The sequence below is a fragment of the Xylaria bambusicola genome, assembly GCF_022495145.1.
Source record: "Xylaria bambusicola strain CBS 139988 unplaced genomic scaffold F5B22scaffold_25, whole genome shotgun sequence".
In the NCBI taxonomy this organism is placed as follows: domain Eukaryota; kingdom Fungi; phylum Ascomycota; class Sordariomycetes; order Xylariales; family Xylariaceae; genus Xylaria; species Xylaria bambusicola.
Genome location: NW_025953578.1, coordinates 79,725 through 97,458, shown reverse-complemented (window position 1 = coordinate 97,458; position 17,734 = coordinate 79,725). Strand labels below are relative to the sequence as shown.

Here is a 17,734-nt window from a genome sequence, read left to right as displayed (position 1 = left end):
GTAGATACACAGCATCTAGCAAGGGGATCAGATTACTGTGAAATAGTTCCAAGAAGAAAGAAGGCGAACAATAGTGAGCATACTAATAAAGTCGGTGAGGTAGGTATTAGGACCGTATGAGCTTCTTCTTCTCCCACGATGGCAATTGCCTACCAATCGAGCGAATGGGACGGCGCAGGTTGGCTGAGTTTAGACCTCGTCACATCGACGGGTTTGGATTGATAGGGAATGTTCATTTGCTAGTGTGCCCGAGGCATGCAGTAGTATTTTCGTGTGCAATAAGCAACGCTGAACATATACCAACGAGTTTAGCTGTATTATTAGTCAGTATGTCCTCTTTTTTTTTCGTTGTGACATAAGAACGACCATTACACGCAGGAAAAGCAAAAGAAAGGAAGACTCGATTCCCAACAGCGTGGGTAGCTGGTGAGACAAAAGCGCAGAGCTGAGGGCTTTAGTGGGCCCCAAAGTCCCTCGACGTCGACGTCAATTCGGCGATGCATCATGCGGTCACGATTTTGCTCTTGTTCCTGTGTTTGTCGCGTTTGGAGTACAGTCCTTCTGCCCGTTATTGACTAGATGTAGGGAGAATACACAGTAGAGTACAGAGTCATGTCTCCTGCGTAAACCATGATATGCGGTACACCTCAATCTGACCTCAACTACCTACCTATTTACTGAGTGGGATAACTAGCGGTATGATGAACAGCTTCACACTTGCATATGAGTAATCAATCCAGGCGTAAATGTGACAGATCTAAATATCACGTCACCGAAGTGACAAGTGCCAGGCAATCAGTCAGTCATTTAATCAATCGCTCGATCTGGGTTGCACTTGAAGAGACGAAAAAGAGACAGACACGGCTGATAGCTCTATCTATCTTCGCCCAGTACTCGAAAGTATCATTATATCAAGACAATGACCGGACCAGCAGGATCTGAAGCGAGCTGACTGTGCCAATGTGAGATGTGAGTAGCAACACCGTAGAGCATTGCAACCATACTACACTACCGTAGGTACTTGAGTAGATAGCGCTATGCTGTCGTTGTTATTGTCATTATCGTAACACCAACCTAAGCACAAGGCTTTCTTCCTGATTCATCACCGCCGTGCACCTGAACGGTTGGCCCCCAGATCAGAGGCGGGCTACGACCATAGATGTAGTATGAGTGTGTGTGCGTGTGTCGTATCAGTCCCCAGGTGGGTGGCATCAGAGCTCGTGTTGCAGCGCAGGTGAGTATTTACCTAGATACCTATATCGGGTACCTCCTCTAGCCTCAGCACCGTCAAGCATTACTCTTCCCTTTCATCGCTTCATTTCATGTAGCCTTACTGCATCTGCCACTGACGTTGGAAGTATTATTGAATGAGATAGGTAGGTATCATATATAGGTATGCAGTAAGTATATAGCCCAATCTTGATGGGACCACGATTCACACTACACGACACTTATAAGTAGAGTCCCGTCTCACTCTAGTTTAAAGTGTCGATCTGGGCGTTTCGGATCCATAATATTGGTACCATATTTTTTCTTCCTGATTTTTCCTTTGCACTACCTATCACCCATTCCTCATGACAGCTTCGGTCATGACAGCAGTGCCAGTGCCAGATGCACACACACGGACAAATGGGATACATGGGCCCCCACCAATGTCATGGCAATGTCATGGCGACGTCGTAACGAGACGCAACTGACATGGCCATTGTAGGTTTAGGTAAGCCACTGTGTATGTTTGTGCTTGCCAACCGCCTTGGCAGGGGCACCCATAGCGAATGATACGGTTTAAAGGTCGAGCTTCCGTGCGTGTATGTACATATCTTGAGGGATGGCTGCATTTGGAGAAGCACATTGTCTAAGGCTGCGAGTCGAGAAGATGCATATTTTCGAATCGAAAGGATAGCAGCTGTTCTGGCGCACCTGGGCTTGTTTCTAGTGGACAAGGTTTGCCTTGCTAGGCCATCTTACCATACCTGTGTACCGGTAGACTAGACATCTGAATGATGAAATGATGTTAGCTCGACCACCGGTCGCAGTCGCAGTCTTTTATTTTTTATTATTTTTTAGCTACGTATTCATAAGTATTTTCTTTGCGTTAGATATTCCGGTCGACAGGCTTCTCCGGTCTGGGCAGGTACCTATATGTACATGTGAATCAAAGTTGGAGCCGAGGTTTGAGACGGTCAAGTTTTACCTCTCTGAACCATGTTCTCATCACGAACACCAAGCAAGCGCATGACGAAACAGCCTGGTTTTGAACTCCCCACCAAGAAAAGGCAAGATATACTTAAGTTCAGGATCTCAGTTCCTACTACCTCTCAAAGAGTTCGGTGACAAGCCATAGATAGTTCTATTCGCCCAGCTTCCAAAGAAGAAGGCCAGCGGAGAATTACCACCAAACCCGCCGAACAAAAAGGTTAAAAACTACCTAGTGTCATCTAACACGGTAAGCGGGAGCAACGGAAATTACCAAGAAGTGATACATAGTATGGTCTCACCTTACGCCTCAGACGCGCTGCTCTTCAACAGGGTCTAGGTGTCTGTCTATATCTCTATCCGGGTATTTCATTTCTATTTATTTATCTTCACGATCCGCGGCCTCTTTCGCACAACATCATCAGATATTCCTGGGTTTCCCAGGAATGGCTGCGCCCCTCTCCCTCTCCGCACGCCACCCCCGAAGAGGCAAAAGGGGGATTCATTCTACCAAACATGTACATACCTACCTAGGTAGTATACTACTGGGCACTAGAGAAACTGAACCATCCAACATGGCCCCTGGCTAAATCGTGCAGGCAGTACCTACATACTTACTTATACCTAGTGTAAATATCTCCGTAGGGAAACAGCCTTACCTCTGGAAGTACATACATTGCTAAGTGGTGTAATGGTAGTACACAGTGTCTTACCACCAGCACCTACACAGCCTGTGATAGGTACTACACTACTCGCCGTCATTTATCGTAAAAAGAATCAGACTGTAATGAGATCTTCGCCATATACAAAGGTAACAATTGTGGTAGTGCTCGCAATCCTGAGTACCTACATAGAGGTAGGCAGGTAGACACCGCATAGTAAGCTTTTACCTATGCAGGTACTATAAGAAGTAACATAGTAGGTAGGTACTTCGTATGTCTATGATACTCTCATTGTAAGTACTGATGCGCAGCATCTGAGTAGACTGAAGCATGTACTGTAGACACCACATACCTATTGCGCATGTGCACTCCGAGTTTCTTTCGTTTCTTGGAGATATATGTACCTACCCATGTAGGTTAGGTAGGTAGGTACATCTCTCAGCGTAGCTGTATACGTACATAAGTATGTAGGTCATGGTAGTAGTTACCTTAGTAGGAAGATACTTATAGGTACATACTACATAGGTAAACCCCCCAAGAATCTACAGGGATGTCATGCGCCTGGACCGTCACTTTGACCAGCAGCCACCAGCATCTACGATCTGCGGGCCATCCCTACTTCGCATCCCTCTCCCATCCTGACTATTCCCCCCTCTGGCCAAGGCCTATGGTCAATGGTTCTCGTCTCATGATCTTGAGGTCGCCGGATCATAAGCGAAGCGTCGCTATAGCCAGTTCCCTCCCACAACACTTACGAGACCGTCGATCCGAGACCACCGACTTGGTAGACCTGCTGTTAGACGGGTCCTCACCTAGTTAATTCAACTCGCCCTTCCCATTCCAGTCACTCCGACCACAAATAAGCCTCTGTATGGAAAACCCGGGATTTAGGACCAACCAGCGACTTTCGGACATCGCCAACAAACCCGCAAGTGATTCGGACACTGGATAGCTTTCCGTCGCAAAGAGAGCGCGACCGGCCGCCGCTCACCTTGTTTGCACTGGTGAATCGGTTCCATAGCGATGCAGCGAGTCTCGTCCTTGCTCCCAAGCTGGGATCGTAACAGGTCCAGCGCCAGCAGTATCACCAACGGCCATGCCCGCAAGAACAGTGTCGACAAGGTACGCGGCTGGGCTGATAGGATCCCATCTCGTTCCTCCCGACTAGCCAAGGAAGCGTTCTGGCCTACGACGCTTGATAAAGAATGTGAAAAGGCGGCTCGCATATTGAAGTCGTTTTGCAGTACGTTCGCCACCCTGCCCTACCGAGAATAGACACGGCCCAGTGGTCGCAACTTTAGTTGATATATTGCTGACACTCGGCACAGATGATGGTTTCTCAACACCTGATGACCGACCTGGGAGTCCCTTGACGTCGTCTAGTATGCAGTCGTCGAGTAGAATATTGAAAAAAATCCCCCCGCGGTTAATACAAAATGCCGTTGGATTAGCTGTTTTCACATCGATGCGATCGGGGCTGTGGACCTCGGGCTCAGGCGGTAGCGGGATCCTAGTCGCGCGGAAGACCGATGGCTCATGGTCTCCGCCCTCCGGTCTGGTGCTTCAGACGCCGAGCCTAGGTTTTGTCATTGGGGTAGACATTTACGACTGCGTTCTTATTATCAACAATTTCAATGTACTTGAAGCCTTTGCACGGCCGAAGCTGACCCTCGGGACAGACGTAACGTTGACCACTGGTCCGTTGGTATCATTAGGCCTACTTGAAAACGATGTTACATGGACTGATTTGAGTGATGCGGCTATCACATACGTGAAGGCGAAGGGCCAATTTTCCGAAGTCAAATTGGAGGGCACAGTCATTCAAGAGCGGAGGGAGGAGAACGAAAGATTTTATGGCATGACGTTGGGTGTTGCAAAGATATTGTCAGGGGATATCAACCAAAGCCTACCGCAGGTACGACCTCTGACGGAGGTTTTGAAAGCTGCAGAGGGGCGGGTTGACTACGATACAACCTTGGTCGAGTCCCTTTCTTCCCAGCCTGCTCCAAGTGACGCTACTATTGAACACTCGGTCGCAACGCACTTATCGCATAGCTTTGGAGTCCCTACTCTCGAAGACCCGGACCCCTTCGGTGTTATGGCTTTGGAGATGGCTGGAGTGGGTATTCGCGAAGCAGGAACACATCTACGCCCTGAGAGTAGCCAGTTTGAGTATCACCCAAGCCCGACCAGCCCAGCCTTCCCCAGAGGCAAGCGAGGGAGTGTTGATACAGCTATGTCGCGTAGTAATCGAGGTAGCTACATGTCCAACAAGACTGTCGGTACCGAGAAGAGCCAGACTACCGATGCCTATACTCAAACCTTCTCAGCGACTCCAGAAACAACACCGTCTCATAGTCAAAGTCAGAGTGAAGATGGTCATCAGCGGCACTCGACTGATGAAGTTCAGGAACGCAAGGATCCCGTAGAAGTTGATTATACTAAGATTGACATTAGCTCCCTGCGTAAACTCTCTAGTTTTCCTGACTTGGAAGAGACGACACCCGTGGCGACACAAGATAGTACCAGCACGATGACGATAGGCATTGATGCAAGGGAGAATAACAAGAACTTCGAGGAAAATGAATCAAAAAAGGACCAGGCCGAAGATCGCAGTCCCACCCCCGCAATTAATAACGATAATGAAAGTTATGCGGATGACGAAGAGGATGAAGACAGTAGCGTCCACGGCACAGATGACAATGACATTGAAAATGATGGGGATTACGATTGCGATGACGAATCAGACGAGGAGGAGGAAGCAGTTGTCTTTGAGGTTGCCACAGCACAAGCTCCAACTCGGGTGGCTATGGTCGGCACTCCAGTGTTACAAGCTAAAGGGGCCGTAGTCAACATTCCAAAAAGAATACCGCCACCGCTCCCAACCAGGAGTCCTGCGCGCGCTTCGCGGAGGCGGAGTCAGATGGTCGACGTCGGTAGCATGGCGGGCAGCCCTTTGAGGAAGGAATTCGACCCCATTGAGGTTTCAGGTGGTGCTACGCCCAGGGCATCCAAGATCTTAGAACCTACAAGCGACACTAAAAGTCACGACATGACGGAAAATGATGATATGGCTGAGATTAAAATTCTCGAGAATTCCACAGATTCAGAATCAACTTTGGCCCATGAGATTCAGGAGCGGTCCGTAAAACGATCTAGCCATATTGTGCAGGGCTCCATGACGAAAGAGCAGCGCGATCTACGTGCTGTCCATAAAGCGACAGCCTCAATTGCTTAACATGAGTGGCATCTTTGCTAACTCCGCACCCAGTTTATGTACGAAAGGAAAACGGTCTTCTTCAGTCACTAGCAGGTTATGGGGTCTCGGGCAAACATCGATCGGCGCAATTTGGAAGGCTATTTGTATCATCAGGGAAAGGGTTACACCAGGTGCCTCCGGCTTTGAGGTATGGGTCTTGACAAAAGGGTTTATTTCATTAACAAGCAGGGAGCGACAGCATCATATCAATACCCTGAACAGCATTGTTTATTTACCATTGTTTACATGATTGTACATATTCTACCTAATCTTAAACAGGACATTACTTGCGAGCGCTGGATGAGGGGAGGCCTGTGTTTATGTGTCATTGAAATGGTTCTCGCAAGGTACTTGTTCGTACCCTGTTTTCGAAGCTAGGTTGGAAGCATGACGACGGGGAGCGCAGTAAAGGTACCATTGGGGATGAAGTGAAAATTTCATAGAGATAGTAGGTAGACTAGATCAACCTGTGCCTGTTGCTGTGGTACCTCGGTACCAGCTGTTCATCCGTTGTCGCTGATTATACACCAGTGTCAATTTTGGAATAAACACGATGTCAATCAATAATGCACGTCTGCTTCCTCTATGTCGTTCTCCCTCCCTCCCTCCCCTCCCTCTCTCTCCAACCCTGTTTGTATTTGCTAACCTGTCTCCTACATTCGCAATTCCCAGTGGACTGCCCACACCTGTATTCATTCTTCGAACGTCACTTGCAATCGTGCTCTTGTCGGTCTATGATCACACTTGTCGACAATAACCTGACTCACAATTTCCGACTCATTGGCAATGCTCCGGCATCTCAATAGCAGCCCGGGTGGGTCTCCCCCGTCAGCACTGCCGCCCATCGGAAAGTTCAAGCTGACACACCGGCCGGCGCAACGTAATGGCCAATCATTGTAAGCCACCTCCAGCTTCCTTGCCCAGTCGAGCCAGCGCAGCGGACCGACCGTGACCCATCCAGCGCGGGCGAGCCAGCCACAGGTAAACGTGGGGCGCCACAGTTGCGGGCCTTGGTACTAACCTTGGACGAACTCTAGGACTGCCGCCCAGCCACAGCATCTCGATCCTGCAAGCAGCACCTGTACCCGCCCCTAGAAGCGCGTTGGTTCACGCGAGCTTGTAGCTATTCGACTGCCTCACTGGGCCGACGATTCCTCATCTTCAGACGCAACCTTGTCCGACGACGGCGAGTCAGCCGAATCCTTGCCAACAGCCCAGGACCATTGTATACCCGGACCGCCTCCCCAGACACCCGTCAAGAGGTATTCGCTCCAGAAACCCGAAGTCACACCGCGCCAAGAGCGAGCCAAGCGCAGAGACTTCCTGCGCCAGCGCAACGAGGTCGGCGAAGGGTACGCCAGCGATAGTGGCAACAGACAACCTCACGCACTCGACGATTCCCTCAATATGTCTAGCCAGCAGGGCAAATGGCGCGAGGACCAGGTTCTTGTCATCTGCCCTGGCAGCCAGACCACCATGGCTCAGCTGGGCTGTAGCGAGCTTACACCACCGGCGCATCGCATTCCTACGAGGATGTTCAAAGACGAGGAGGGCGATGAGTATTTGCCTCACCGCACCTACAAGCGTAAAAAGAGTGTGAAGATGGACAAGGCAGAGACGATAGAGAAAACAGACAAAATGGAACCAACAGCGTCTGCCGATAGCGCAAATGAGGAGGATGGATGGGAATATGTCGAGGACCGCGACAGTGTCGAAGGTGCCATCTATCCAATCCAAGGTGCGTTGATGCCGCCCACAAGGGCCTAGTTGCTGCGTCATACTGCCATTAGCATCAGTAACGCAGGGTCGTTTAATCGAAGCAGCAACAATAACTAACACTTTGCTCTAGGTGGGCGTATAGTCAACATGCCAGCTTTCCTGGCTTTTCTTGATCACGTACACGGTCTCCTCACATCCTCATCAATGTACCACATCACCCCAATCGTGCTGATGGCTTCACCGCAATGGACTCGTCCCGACTGCGAAGCGATAGCCCGCTACATATTTGAGAAAACCAAGACTCCATCGCTCTGTCTCTTGCATAGCGCCGTGGCGTCGCAGTATGGCCTTAAATGGCCAACTATGACAGTCGTGGACATTGGGTTTGAAAAGGTCGATGTAACTTGCATCTACGACAGCAACATTGTCAGTCATAAGGACCTGGGATTCCCATCACCTGTGCGAGAAATTTCTGGCGGGGAGGTTTTTACACAAAAGCTCTTGTCTTTATTGAGAGACAAAGGTTTCACGTATGAAATGGCCGAACAGCTGAAAAAGAGCTCAATATGCGAGGTTCTCCCATATGCGCCCGAGTTAGCAGAGCTAATGGAGCTTCCCACGGAGTCGCAGGTGCCTCCTAGCCAAGGAGCTGCCCCGGCCCCGGCAAGCGTGGAACCACCAAAGATTATGGAGCCAATAAAGCCAGTCTTTAACACAGACACTGACACCGAGAATGGTGATCCTAAGGAGGCAGACGAAGGCGTTCTAGACGTGGCTAATATCGTTACGAGCGGGAACACGCGCGAATTCCTCGCTAAGCGAGAAAAAGAGAAGGCGGAGAAGGCCAAAACGAAGAAGCAGGGCAAAGGTCTAGAGCCCGAGTCCACAGCTGCGAAGCCTGTCCGATTACCCAACTCGAAACGGAAGACTAACATATTTCATTACGAGGATTTGGAGCATGAAGACGTGCAAGTACCGGTTTCAAGCAATGGAGTTAAACCTCCTCCTGCAGTTGCAGTAGGTACTGAAGCACCAGTCGCAACCGAAAATGGGTCAACGAATGAACAGATTAAGCCCGAGGGCAATTCTGCCGAAGAAAGCCAGACAAATGGTGATTCATCCACCGAGCCCGTTAAGACAGTAACGGAACGTCGAACAAAGCGTGTGCGGAAAGACATCGAAGTTGGTCTCGAGAGGTTCTACTTTGCGGATCGTGGTGAGATAAATCGGATTACGGATACAATCTACCACGCAGTTCAGAGCATCGACGATATCTACAAGCGATCTGCTTGTTGGGATAACATCGTCTTTGTTGGCAATGGCAGTCGCCTTCGTGGATTGAAAGAAAACGTTATGCAAACTCTGACTTCTCGCCATCTAATCTCGCCCAGTACTGCTACCATTTTCACCTCAGAGCTTCCATCTAACATGGCGACGCCTAGTGGAACTGGTTCGCAGACTCCGACTGGCTCTTTTACGGGCCAAATACCTACCACAAGCTCTGTTAACCCCTTATTACAAGCGGCAACAACGGCCTCGCTTGGCGTACCTGGCCAAGCACACGCCCCTAGTTCTAACGCCGGGGATAGCACTAGTCACCATTCTCATGGACAGACGCCCATGAGCATCAAACAAGCTACCCAGCCGACATATCTTGCCGATTGGACTAAAAATGGCTTTGAAGAAGCTATGTTTCTAGGGTCACTCGTCGCTGCTCGTTTGGCCTACTGCATTCACAATTTAGATGCAGCTACCACAGAGTCTCAACGCTACATGAGCCTTAACCGTGTAGATTACAAGTAAGTTGGCGATCGATTTACTCTCAAAATATTCCTATGCTAATTGCGTTGACAGCGAGAACGGTCCCAAGGCCATCCGGACTCACTCAATGCTGGGTTCATAAATCACAAATGATGTGCTCAAATGCTTCTCTTTCGGCGGGATATCACGGAGTTGATGGGTGTAAAAAGTTGAAGGCGTCTTGTAAGCAATGTCACAGCTTATGCGGCTTCAAATGTTATTCATTCCCCCCCCTAATAGCTACCTTTAGCTGTTTACTGTAGAGTATCTGTTGTAATTCACAGATCTTATAGCCAATGCGGAATGTTGGTTGGTCGAGGCTAAGGTTGACAAGGGGCAATTCCCATTACATGCTGGAATTTCTCACCGTCGGACGCAATAGAAATATAGCTAGATATAGCATCGGCGGTACAATAACAGCATGCATGAAACATGGTTAAAACAAGAGGAATCTGCAGTATCGAACTTCGTGTTTAAATCATACCTACTATCATACTGACTAATTTTACACTCCTTTTGGGATGAAGTGAATATGTAAAGGAACAGGGGTTGATCTGTGATATATCTTTGTCATTGGAACTTCCCACCTACAACCCGTAAGTTTGTAGCTTGACTCTAGTTACACTCACGGTTTACTCAAATCTGCTTCTGCTGCGGCCTAGGAGAGAGAGAGAGAGAGAGAGAGAGAAATCGATGACTCTTGTTTCTTGTACTCGTGGAATCACCCTTATACGCAATCTATTCACATGTTCTCGGTCTTCTATCTGCCACAAGCTAACTCGACTTGGACACATTAGAAGTCCACTTACAAGCCATACGTCATCTACAGTCTCTTAAAATATCCCACATTATATCGTTAACGGCGCATCATCATATCGTCTTGCGGTGGTATCTTCTATTAAATTATGTTGGCATTCTGGCATACTTGAGTCTTACTAGCCTCCCTTTTGCTCCTACACATGGAACAACAGCAAGCTTACCTGATCCAAATCAGGATCATGAAATCCAACATGCTCCGAAAAACTTCAAGATGTTATTTCAGCTAGTGATTCAATCTGATCCATGTAGTGAAACAATCATATAGATATTCTGCCATGTTAAGTTAGGAGCTTTCAATATTCAAAGGACACAAAGACGCATATAAGTCATACTACTACAGCAGCACTCGAACATGATCGGATGATAGGTTCACAGGTTTCGTGGTGTAGTTGGTTATCACGTCAGTCTAACACACTGAAGGTCTCCGGTTCAAGTCCGGGCGAAATCAAATTATTCTTTTGTCCTCGGTTCACTCTGTGGATTTTTTTTTAGTACCTATAAGTGTGTCTGTCTTGTAAGGTATTGGAGTTTGAGATATCGCGTTGCGTTGTATACGAGACTCAGGCAGCAATATGAAGTGAGACAATTTGACGGTGTTCATCACTACTAAAAACGTGATGTTCTTATGCGTTGGGCGAGAAGAGTTCAACAAGATGCCACCTAATGACGGAGATCGCCGAAACCAGGTGTGTCTCAACCTTGAAGCTGGTATTATTGCGTGGCGGGGTTGTAGGGCTATTTAGCCTTATGTCCTTGCACATGTGTGTTACCAACTACCCTTCTGTGTATTCTTAGGTTTGGCTGATGAGTATTAAGAGTGTCAAATATTCCATAGTCCTCGAGTTGTGCGTCACAAGTCATAGATAGAAATGGCTTCCGCCAGCGTTGATACAGTTCAAACCCCTGGGACAACCCAGCTGCGGCTCTCCTCCGGCAACGGTCCTATCTCAAGGACTATATTGAAGACGCCCCTGCGCGACGCCCACCCATCGGAAATTCCCATCATTGACATCTCGGGGGCTTTCAGCGACTCCAGTGATGCCCGGGTGGACGTGGCTCGCCAGATCCGTGACGCCGCGACGAACAATGGATTCTTCTATATCAAGAACCATGGCATACCGCCTGAGATACCTGAATCGGCCTGCGAGGAGCTCCTCGGGTTCTTCCGGCAGCCGCGGGAGGTCAAAGATCGCGCCCACGTCAGTCAGTCAAAGTACTTCAACGGCTACAAGCCACCGAGGTCGCAGCGCATCAATCCCTTTGAGTCGGTCGACGTGCGCGAGACCTTCTCCTGGACTTACGACCCGAGATATGACCCCTCAGTACCAGATCCGGATGCCGTACCACTTCACATCGCGCAGTACCTGCGGTGCGAGAGTTTTCACTGGGACGCCACCGCGAACCTGCCTCATTTCAAAGAGGCCATTGTGCGCTACTGGCGCTCGTGTCTCGCCGTGGCGCGGGCCCTCGTACGGTGCTTCGCGCTGTCGCTCGATCTGCCTGAGGATTTCTTCGCGGACAAGTTCACGCACCCCGACGCCGCCCTCGGGCTGAACTACTACCCGCCGTTACCCGGCGTGCCGCAGAAGGCACCAGCAGAGCAGGGCGAGACGGAGGTCTCCATCGGCTCACACACAGATTTCCAGCTCTTCACGATCCTGTGGCAGGACAACAACGGCGGCTTGCAGGTATTGAATCGCCAGGGCCAATGGATCAATGCGAAGCCCATCCCAGGCACCTTCGTCGTCAATATAGCGGATTACATGCAGCGCATCACCAACGACCGCTACGTGAGCACCGTCCACCGCGCGCAGAACTACAGCGGCCACGAGCGGATAAGCATGCCGTTCTTTTTCGGATTCAATCTGAATGAGAGCTGTGGCGTGCTCGATAGTTGCGTCGCCGAGGGCGAGGAGAAGAAATACGGAGAGATTAGCTGCGAGGAATGGGTCCAGAGACGCGTGAGGGCGATGCACAGGCAAGGCGAGTCGTCGGGTAAATGAACGGATATAAGGTGGTGCAGTAGCTGCGAGGAGCATCAGCTGCTTGTGGGATTGCTTCTCTGACACTCTTCAGAACGCTACAAAATCGTTCCGATAACATCGTGTCAGTTAGATGTTTTGTGTGTATACGAGATTATTACTCATAATAGCGTGCCACCACGTTGGAAGCGCCTTCTTATTGAATGGCACTTCTATTCATCTGGCTTGGTGGATCGTTCAACTAATTTTGTTATATATCTAGGCAAACAATTGATAGGAAAAGATAATGTTAGTAGGTTTGAATCAGAGACGTTTAGAGCTGGTGAAGCAACGTTGGTGATGGGATATTTTTTCGTTTCCTAGAAACGGGCCTTGATAATTGTGACTGTAAGTTTTAGCTGTTAATCGGCTGTATTATGACATGTATTTAGATATAATCGTTAGCATAGGTATCCAAGCCAACAGACTACATCCAAAACAGTTCAAACTGACAAGCACTTATACGCCAATACCAACACCTAACAGGTGTCAGGTACAATTTACCCTGGTCGGTATATCCAAGTAAAATGTCACCAGACTCAGCGACCTTGAGGCACATACCGAAGAGATTATATTAATAAGAAGAGTAAAGCAGTCACAACACTTCATGGAGTCAACCAGTCAGACGAGCTAAAACAAGGGTGAACAGGGCGGATGACGAAACGATAGATTTTTAAGTTTTTGCAGGTCATGTAAGTGTGCCTAGAAAAGGACAAAATTGTTATATTAATAATGCATATACCGAATAAATTATTTCGGGAAGTATATACGCTCGAGCCAGCTCAGATATTGCACATATTGTATCGTCATCTCGTCATTATACATTTGTAGCCGCCCATTTGACATTTAAATACACATTCACTGCCAAGACCCGGCCTGTGTAGGGTCCGGCATTACCTGTGACATGCCAAAGCTGTGCATGCTTGGTTGAGGCATGAACCCACCATACTCTTGTATCAGGTAGTTCCAATCCATTTCGCCCCCGAAATTGACATCAGGAAAAGCTAAAGAAAATTGCCTGGAGAGATGAGCTGGCTGCATATTGCTGAACATGTCGTTAGGGTGATACATTGCCGTGCTAGGCACAACATTGGTTGTTGGTGCTGATGATGGTGCTGGTGCTGGTGCGGCAGAGAACCTAGCACTCGCAACAGGAATCTTTGGCGATGGTGTTGCCAAGGGTGTTTTGTCCTTGGCCTTTTTAGGCATACGAGCATCAATCTGTCTCATGACCGTTATAAGTCTCGGCGGAGCCAGCGTACGGCCGTTTGCAGCTTCAGCAGCCTCTCTGGCATCCCATGCCTTCACGAAGAGAGAACTAAACGCGAGGTGCAATGGCGTCTGTGTCACGGTAGTCATTTTCCTCCTCTCAGCATGCTCGAAGATCGTCTCCCAAGCACGCTCACAGAGATCACCTGTCGTACGCTGGCGGAGCTCGCCCAAAAGACAGACGTATGCAGGGAAAGGAAAGTACATTCTTGTATACCAGAGGAATCCTTTAAGTCTTTCATGAGCCTGTATCATGCTGTCGTATTCGATCATGCGGATAGCCTCGATGAGGAGGCTTTCGCTCTCGGCAGCGGGTAAGGGCAAAGGAGCTGTTATCACAACTCGAAAGAATCCCGAGACGACCTTCAATTTGCAGATGCTAGCTCGTGTCATGAGAAGAGTCATATAATGAACAGGGATCTTTGGGTCGCAATACTTCAAGTATGTTTCCTCCATGTAGTGTGCAAATTGGTCGAGGTAGCTCGATAGACGGTGATCGGCCAAGTTTGTAACCGCTTGTGGATTAGCAGCAGATAGCTGAGCCTTCATCTTATCGTTGCCTGGCGCTTTCGCAAATTCGAGCCGTGTCAAAGTAAATATCATTTCCGTGGCACCGGTATGAGGAGGGGGAGAATCTTTGGCATGGGTATTAAGATCGGCGTCGTTGATATTTAGTGGCAATTTGCAATTGCCGCCAGTAGAGATGGCTGTGATGGTCGATCCACACATCTCCCCTATGCGTCTGTCGAAGCCAGCTAAATTCCACCAAAGCCTCCTTCTCTCTTCTACTTCGAATGGGGAGAAGCCAAATTCGGCACCATCTCGCTGTAGACCAAGACGTTGGGCTAAACGAACACCCATACCCGTGTAACAAAACAGAGTCCGAGGATCTGTATATTGTCTGACACCGATCTGGTACTGGTTAGGATTAGAAGAAGACCAAGCACTGAAGGTGAACTCTTACACAATATAACAAGTATGCCTGTAATACTGTCAGATCTGGCATACGCATGAAGCCTGCGTTGATAAGAGCTTGTTGAGTGCCGTGTTGGTATTTTGCTAATAAGTTCGACCTTGTCCCATTGAAAGACTGTTCTACCTCGTCATCGTTAAGACTAGTAATCGCCATGAGGTAGATAGCGAACATTAAGGCTTCGAGGCTTTTTGATACCCTCGTCAGGTTTGTCGAGGCCTCGATTATTTGGGCTTGTAGGGTGGGTGTGTGAGTGAGTTTGAGTAGAGGATTGACATTGTCTAAATAGATCTGCCATAGTTGAAATATTTGGATACCTGACGGGTGTAGCTCAGTGACGCTTTGAGACTGGCCGCCGATCGCGAAGGGGAAGCCATCTGTGTTGCCAAACATTTGGTCGTAAGCGTGATTGATAGTTGATCCGACGTCTTCCTCCTCGGAAGAATCTGGAGGTGGATCGTTTTGGGGTCGGAACTAGACACTGATTAGGACAGAGTTCCAGGCAACATGGGAAATATGGACATACTTCTTTCTGGAATGGGAACCATCTAAAGGTGCTGTCGACATGTTTCATTTAGCACGTGCAAGGTCGAGACAAGTGGCATGGGGACGTTCAGGGATACTACCTACCGTGGTCTGTGGAGCTTTTCGCCAGCAGACGAGATGACATCGGAATCTGCACCAGCGGGAGAGGCCTTGGCTCTGGGTCTGTTGAAGTCGGGGTCGAGCTCGTCGCCCTCCTCGACTGAGCCAGGGTCGGTGATCTTTATGTCCGGGCCAAGGGACTCGAACTCAATGCCGTTCTGAGACAGCAGTGCCTCGTACTTTCTGAGGCGGTCCACCAGATCGCGCTCGGGGATACGCTTTTTCCTTCGCCTCGGTGGTTGGGGTGGCACAACGCGGCAGTCGACGCCGGCCTTGACGCAATTGGAACATGGCTTCTTCTTGTCACATCGCACCTTGCGCTGCTGGCACAGGACGCAGCTGTGACCGCGAGTGACCTTGACAAAGGAAGAAGAATCCGGGTCCGGTGGGGTATTGGCAACCGAAGCGCCGATCGGAGTGGACTGGTTGTAGGTTGAGCTGCCATCGCCGGAGTGATGAGACTCTGGGGTGGCAGGCATCCTCAAGACACAGTCGGTCCCGAGTCGACGAGCACAGACGAGACGGGCAGAATTTTGAAGCAAAGGGGATGGTACACGCTGGACACTGGACGGACACTGGATGGACACTGGCAACTTAGCGCGCAGGCGCTCAGAGGCAACAACGGGCGACGGGCAAACGGGCAACGGTATGCGACACTGATAAAGCTTAAACGAACTGGCGGAGACCTGCACTACCAGTAATGGATTTGATAAGGTCAAGGATAGCGCAACGTCAGGTCAGGTAGGTATGATGAAATGGACCTGCGTTACATGCGCGGATGCTGGCGGCGAGGCTCTCCCATTGGCAAGGACGGCATGGGGCGTGTTGAATCTCGAGATGCGGGGGGGTGGGCGTGGGTTTCTCGGGACCGACCAAGAGCCCGCTTGTCACTCTGTTGCAGGTTTAGCTGCAACCTTGCACCAGACTAGTATCTGGTAAAGTACACGACGCTAGCAGCCCGGGGGGTTAGGGGGGGTGTGCGGTGGCGGCGACGGCATCAGCTGCAGGAAGTGCGCCTAGACCACGACAGGACGTGTACCTACCTACTACCTCCTACCTGTCAGTACCTATTAGTACCTACCTAGGCAGGTAGGTAGACCAGGAGGAGGCCGGGACCTGTTTATTCGAAGGGGGAAAGGAGCGGCGGTTGATGGATGGAGGAGAACACGGGGCTTAAAGAGGATGGAGAAGAGGAGGAGGAGGAGGAGGTTGGATGAGGAGGTGAAGGAAGAGAGGAGGAGAGAGGGAGTATAGTAAGAAGTGTGCGAGGATCGAGATGGACGAGTGAAAGCAACGCCGCCTACCTACCTACCTATACTATACCTACCTACACCTGCATACATACATCCTTACTTCGTAGTATCTACTGTACCTACCTACCTTTCCTAGGTACCTACTTACATATCAACCAACTTATATAAGTACATACCTACCTTTTTTACCTTAGATACCGTATATCATGGATGTATGTGCCGTGTAGGTGGGTAGGCTGCTTTTACCTACATACCGGTACTGTAGGTGTGCCCGTGTACATAACAGCAACTGGTAGTACATGTACGACTACTACTGCCAGTACTTTGTAGGCATATCTCGTTCTGGTCACTGTAAGGAAGGTAACGACAGAATTCCTTAAGTAATGTAATTGCAGGTGGCAATAGATACTTAAATTAGACAGGCAGTAGACCGAATCGACTACGGTAGAAGTAAGGAGGGAAAAAAAACTCTAAAAAAATCTTAGCTAGATTGCGCTATCTATCTTCTATGTACGATACGTGTAATAGGCTGCTGCAAGGAACTTAGCAAACCGACTGTAGTTTGTGATGGAGAAACTATTCCGGCGTACAGTTATACCTACTACCTTCCTAATAGTAATATGCATGGGCAGACATGGGACAGTATTGCCGCCCACTTGGAAATTATATAGGAGCCAACATTCTTTCCATTGGAAATCAGTATAACCCATCGCTAGGTATTACAAGTAGTATCTACGTACTTAGGCAAGATAGATGATACCTTGTAAAATTAATCATCGAACATCGCATGTCGCAGCTTATAACCACCGAACAATGACCATGATGACGGTAGTCGCCCACAGCACTTGCCGATGGCCGGCATTGCCTAGTGAGCGCCAAGTACAAGGTAGCCCACAATCGCCCACGATCTACCCACGATACAGGCGATGCAGGTAGTGAGGGTCAATGTGGGCGGGTTAGGCCAAGGGGGGCGGCGGGTCGGGCAGTACGATCCTTCTCGGGACCGAGAGTCTTTCACATATCCGACTCTCTGTGTATGTAGTAAGTAGGTAGGTATTTGCTTCGCTTCTCATCCAACGACCTGTAGCACAACCCCATGCCGTCGTTGTCTGTTGTCT

The 17,734-nt window shown here is 49.3% G+C and overlaps 4 protein-coding genes and 1 non-coding gene across 5 annotated transcripts; 4 read left to right on the top strand and 1 right to left on the bottom strand.

Annotated features, from left to right (window-relative positions):
• Positions 1-3,426: 3,426 nt before the first annotated feature.
• F5B22DRAFT_609536 (uncharacterized protein) lies at positions 3,427-6,682 on the top strand. Its single transcript, XM_047975149.1, has 2 exons — positions 3,427-4,101; positions 4,187-6,682. The coding sequence occupies exons 1-2, from the start codon at positions 3,882-3,884 to the stop codon at positions 6,094-6,096; spliced, it is 2,130 nt and encodes a 709-aa protein (XP_047830074.1). The 5' UTR covers positions 3,427-3,881; the 3' UTR covers positions 6,097-6,682.
• A 107-nt stretch (positions 6,683-6,789) lies between these two features.
• On the top strand, positions 6,790-10,363 carry F5B22DRAFT_609534 (actin-like ATPase domain-containing protein). The gene is made up of 4 exons (XM_047975148.1): positions 6,790-7,098; positions 7,155-7,855; positions 7,967-9,635; positions 9,691-10,363. The coding sequence occupies exons 2-4, from the start codon at positions 7,525-7,527 to the stop codon at positions 9,737-9,739; spliced, it is 2,049 nt and encodes a 682-aa protein (XP_047830073.1). The 5' UTR covers positions 6,790-7,098; positions 7,155-7,524; the 3' UTR covers positions 9,740-10,363.
• Positions 10,364-10,698: 335 nt separating this feature from the next.
• F5B22DRAFT_215092 (2OG-Fe(II) oxygenase) lies at positions 10,699-12,658 on the top strand. The gene has a single exon (XM_047969720.1). The coding sequence runs from the start codon at positions 11,325-11,327 to the stop codon at positions 12,456-12,458; it is 1,134 nt and encodes a 377-aa protein (XP_047830072.1). The 5' UTR covers positions 10,699-11,324; the 3' UTR covers positions 12,459-12,658.
• F5B22DRAFT_t116 lies at positions 10,830-10,903 on the top strand. The gene has a single exon. It is a non-coding gene; the product is annotated as a tRNA-Val (tRNA).
• A 450-nt stretch (positions 12,659-13,108) lies between the features above and the next one.
• On the bottom strand, positions 13,109-15,976 carry F5B22DRAFT_215044 (fungal-specific transcription factor domain-containing protein). Its single transcript, XM_047969719.1, has 4 exons — positions 15,349-15,976; positions 15,245-15,275; positions 14,710-15,192; positions 13,109-14,663 (listed from the first exon to the last, which is right to left on the bottom strand). Exons 1-4 carry the CDS (start codon positions 15,840-15,842, stop codon positions 13,335-13,337), a joined length of 2,337 nt encoding a protein of 778 aa, XP_047830071.1. The 5' UTR covers positions 15,843-15,976; the 3' UTR covers positions 13,109-13,334.
• Between the last annotated feature and the right edge of the window lie 1,758 nt (positions 15,977-17,734).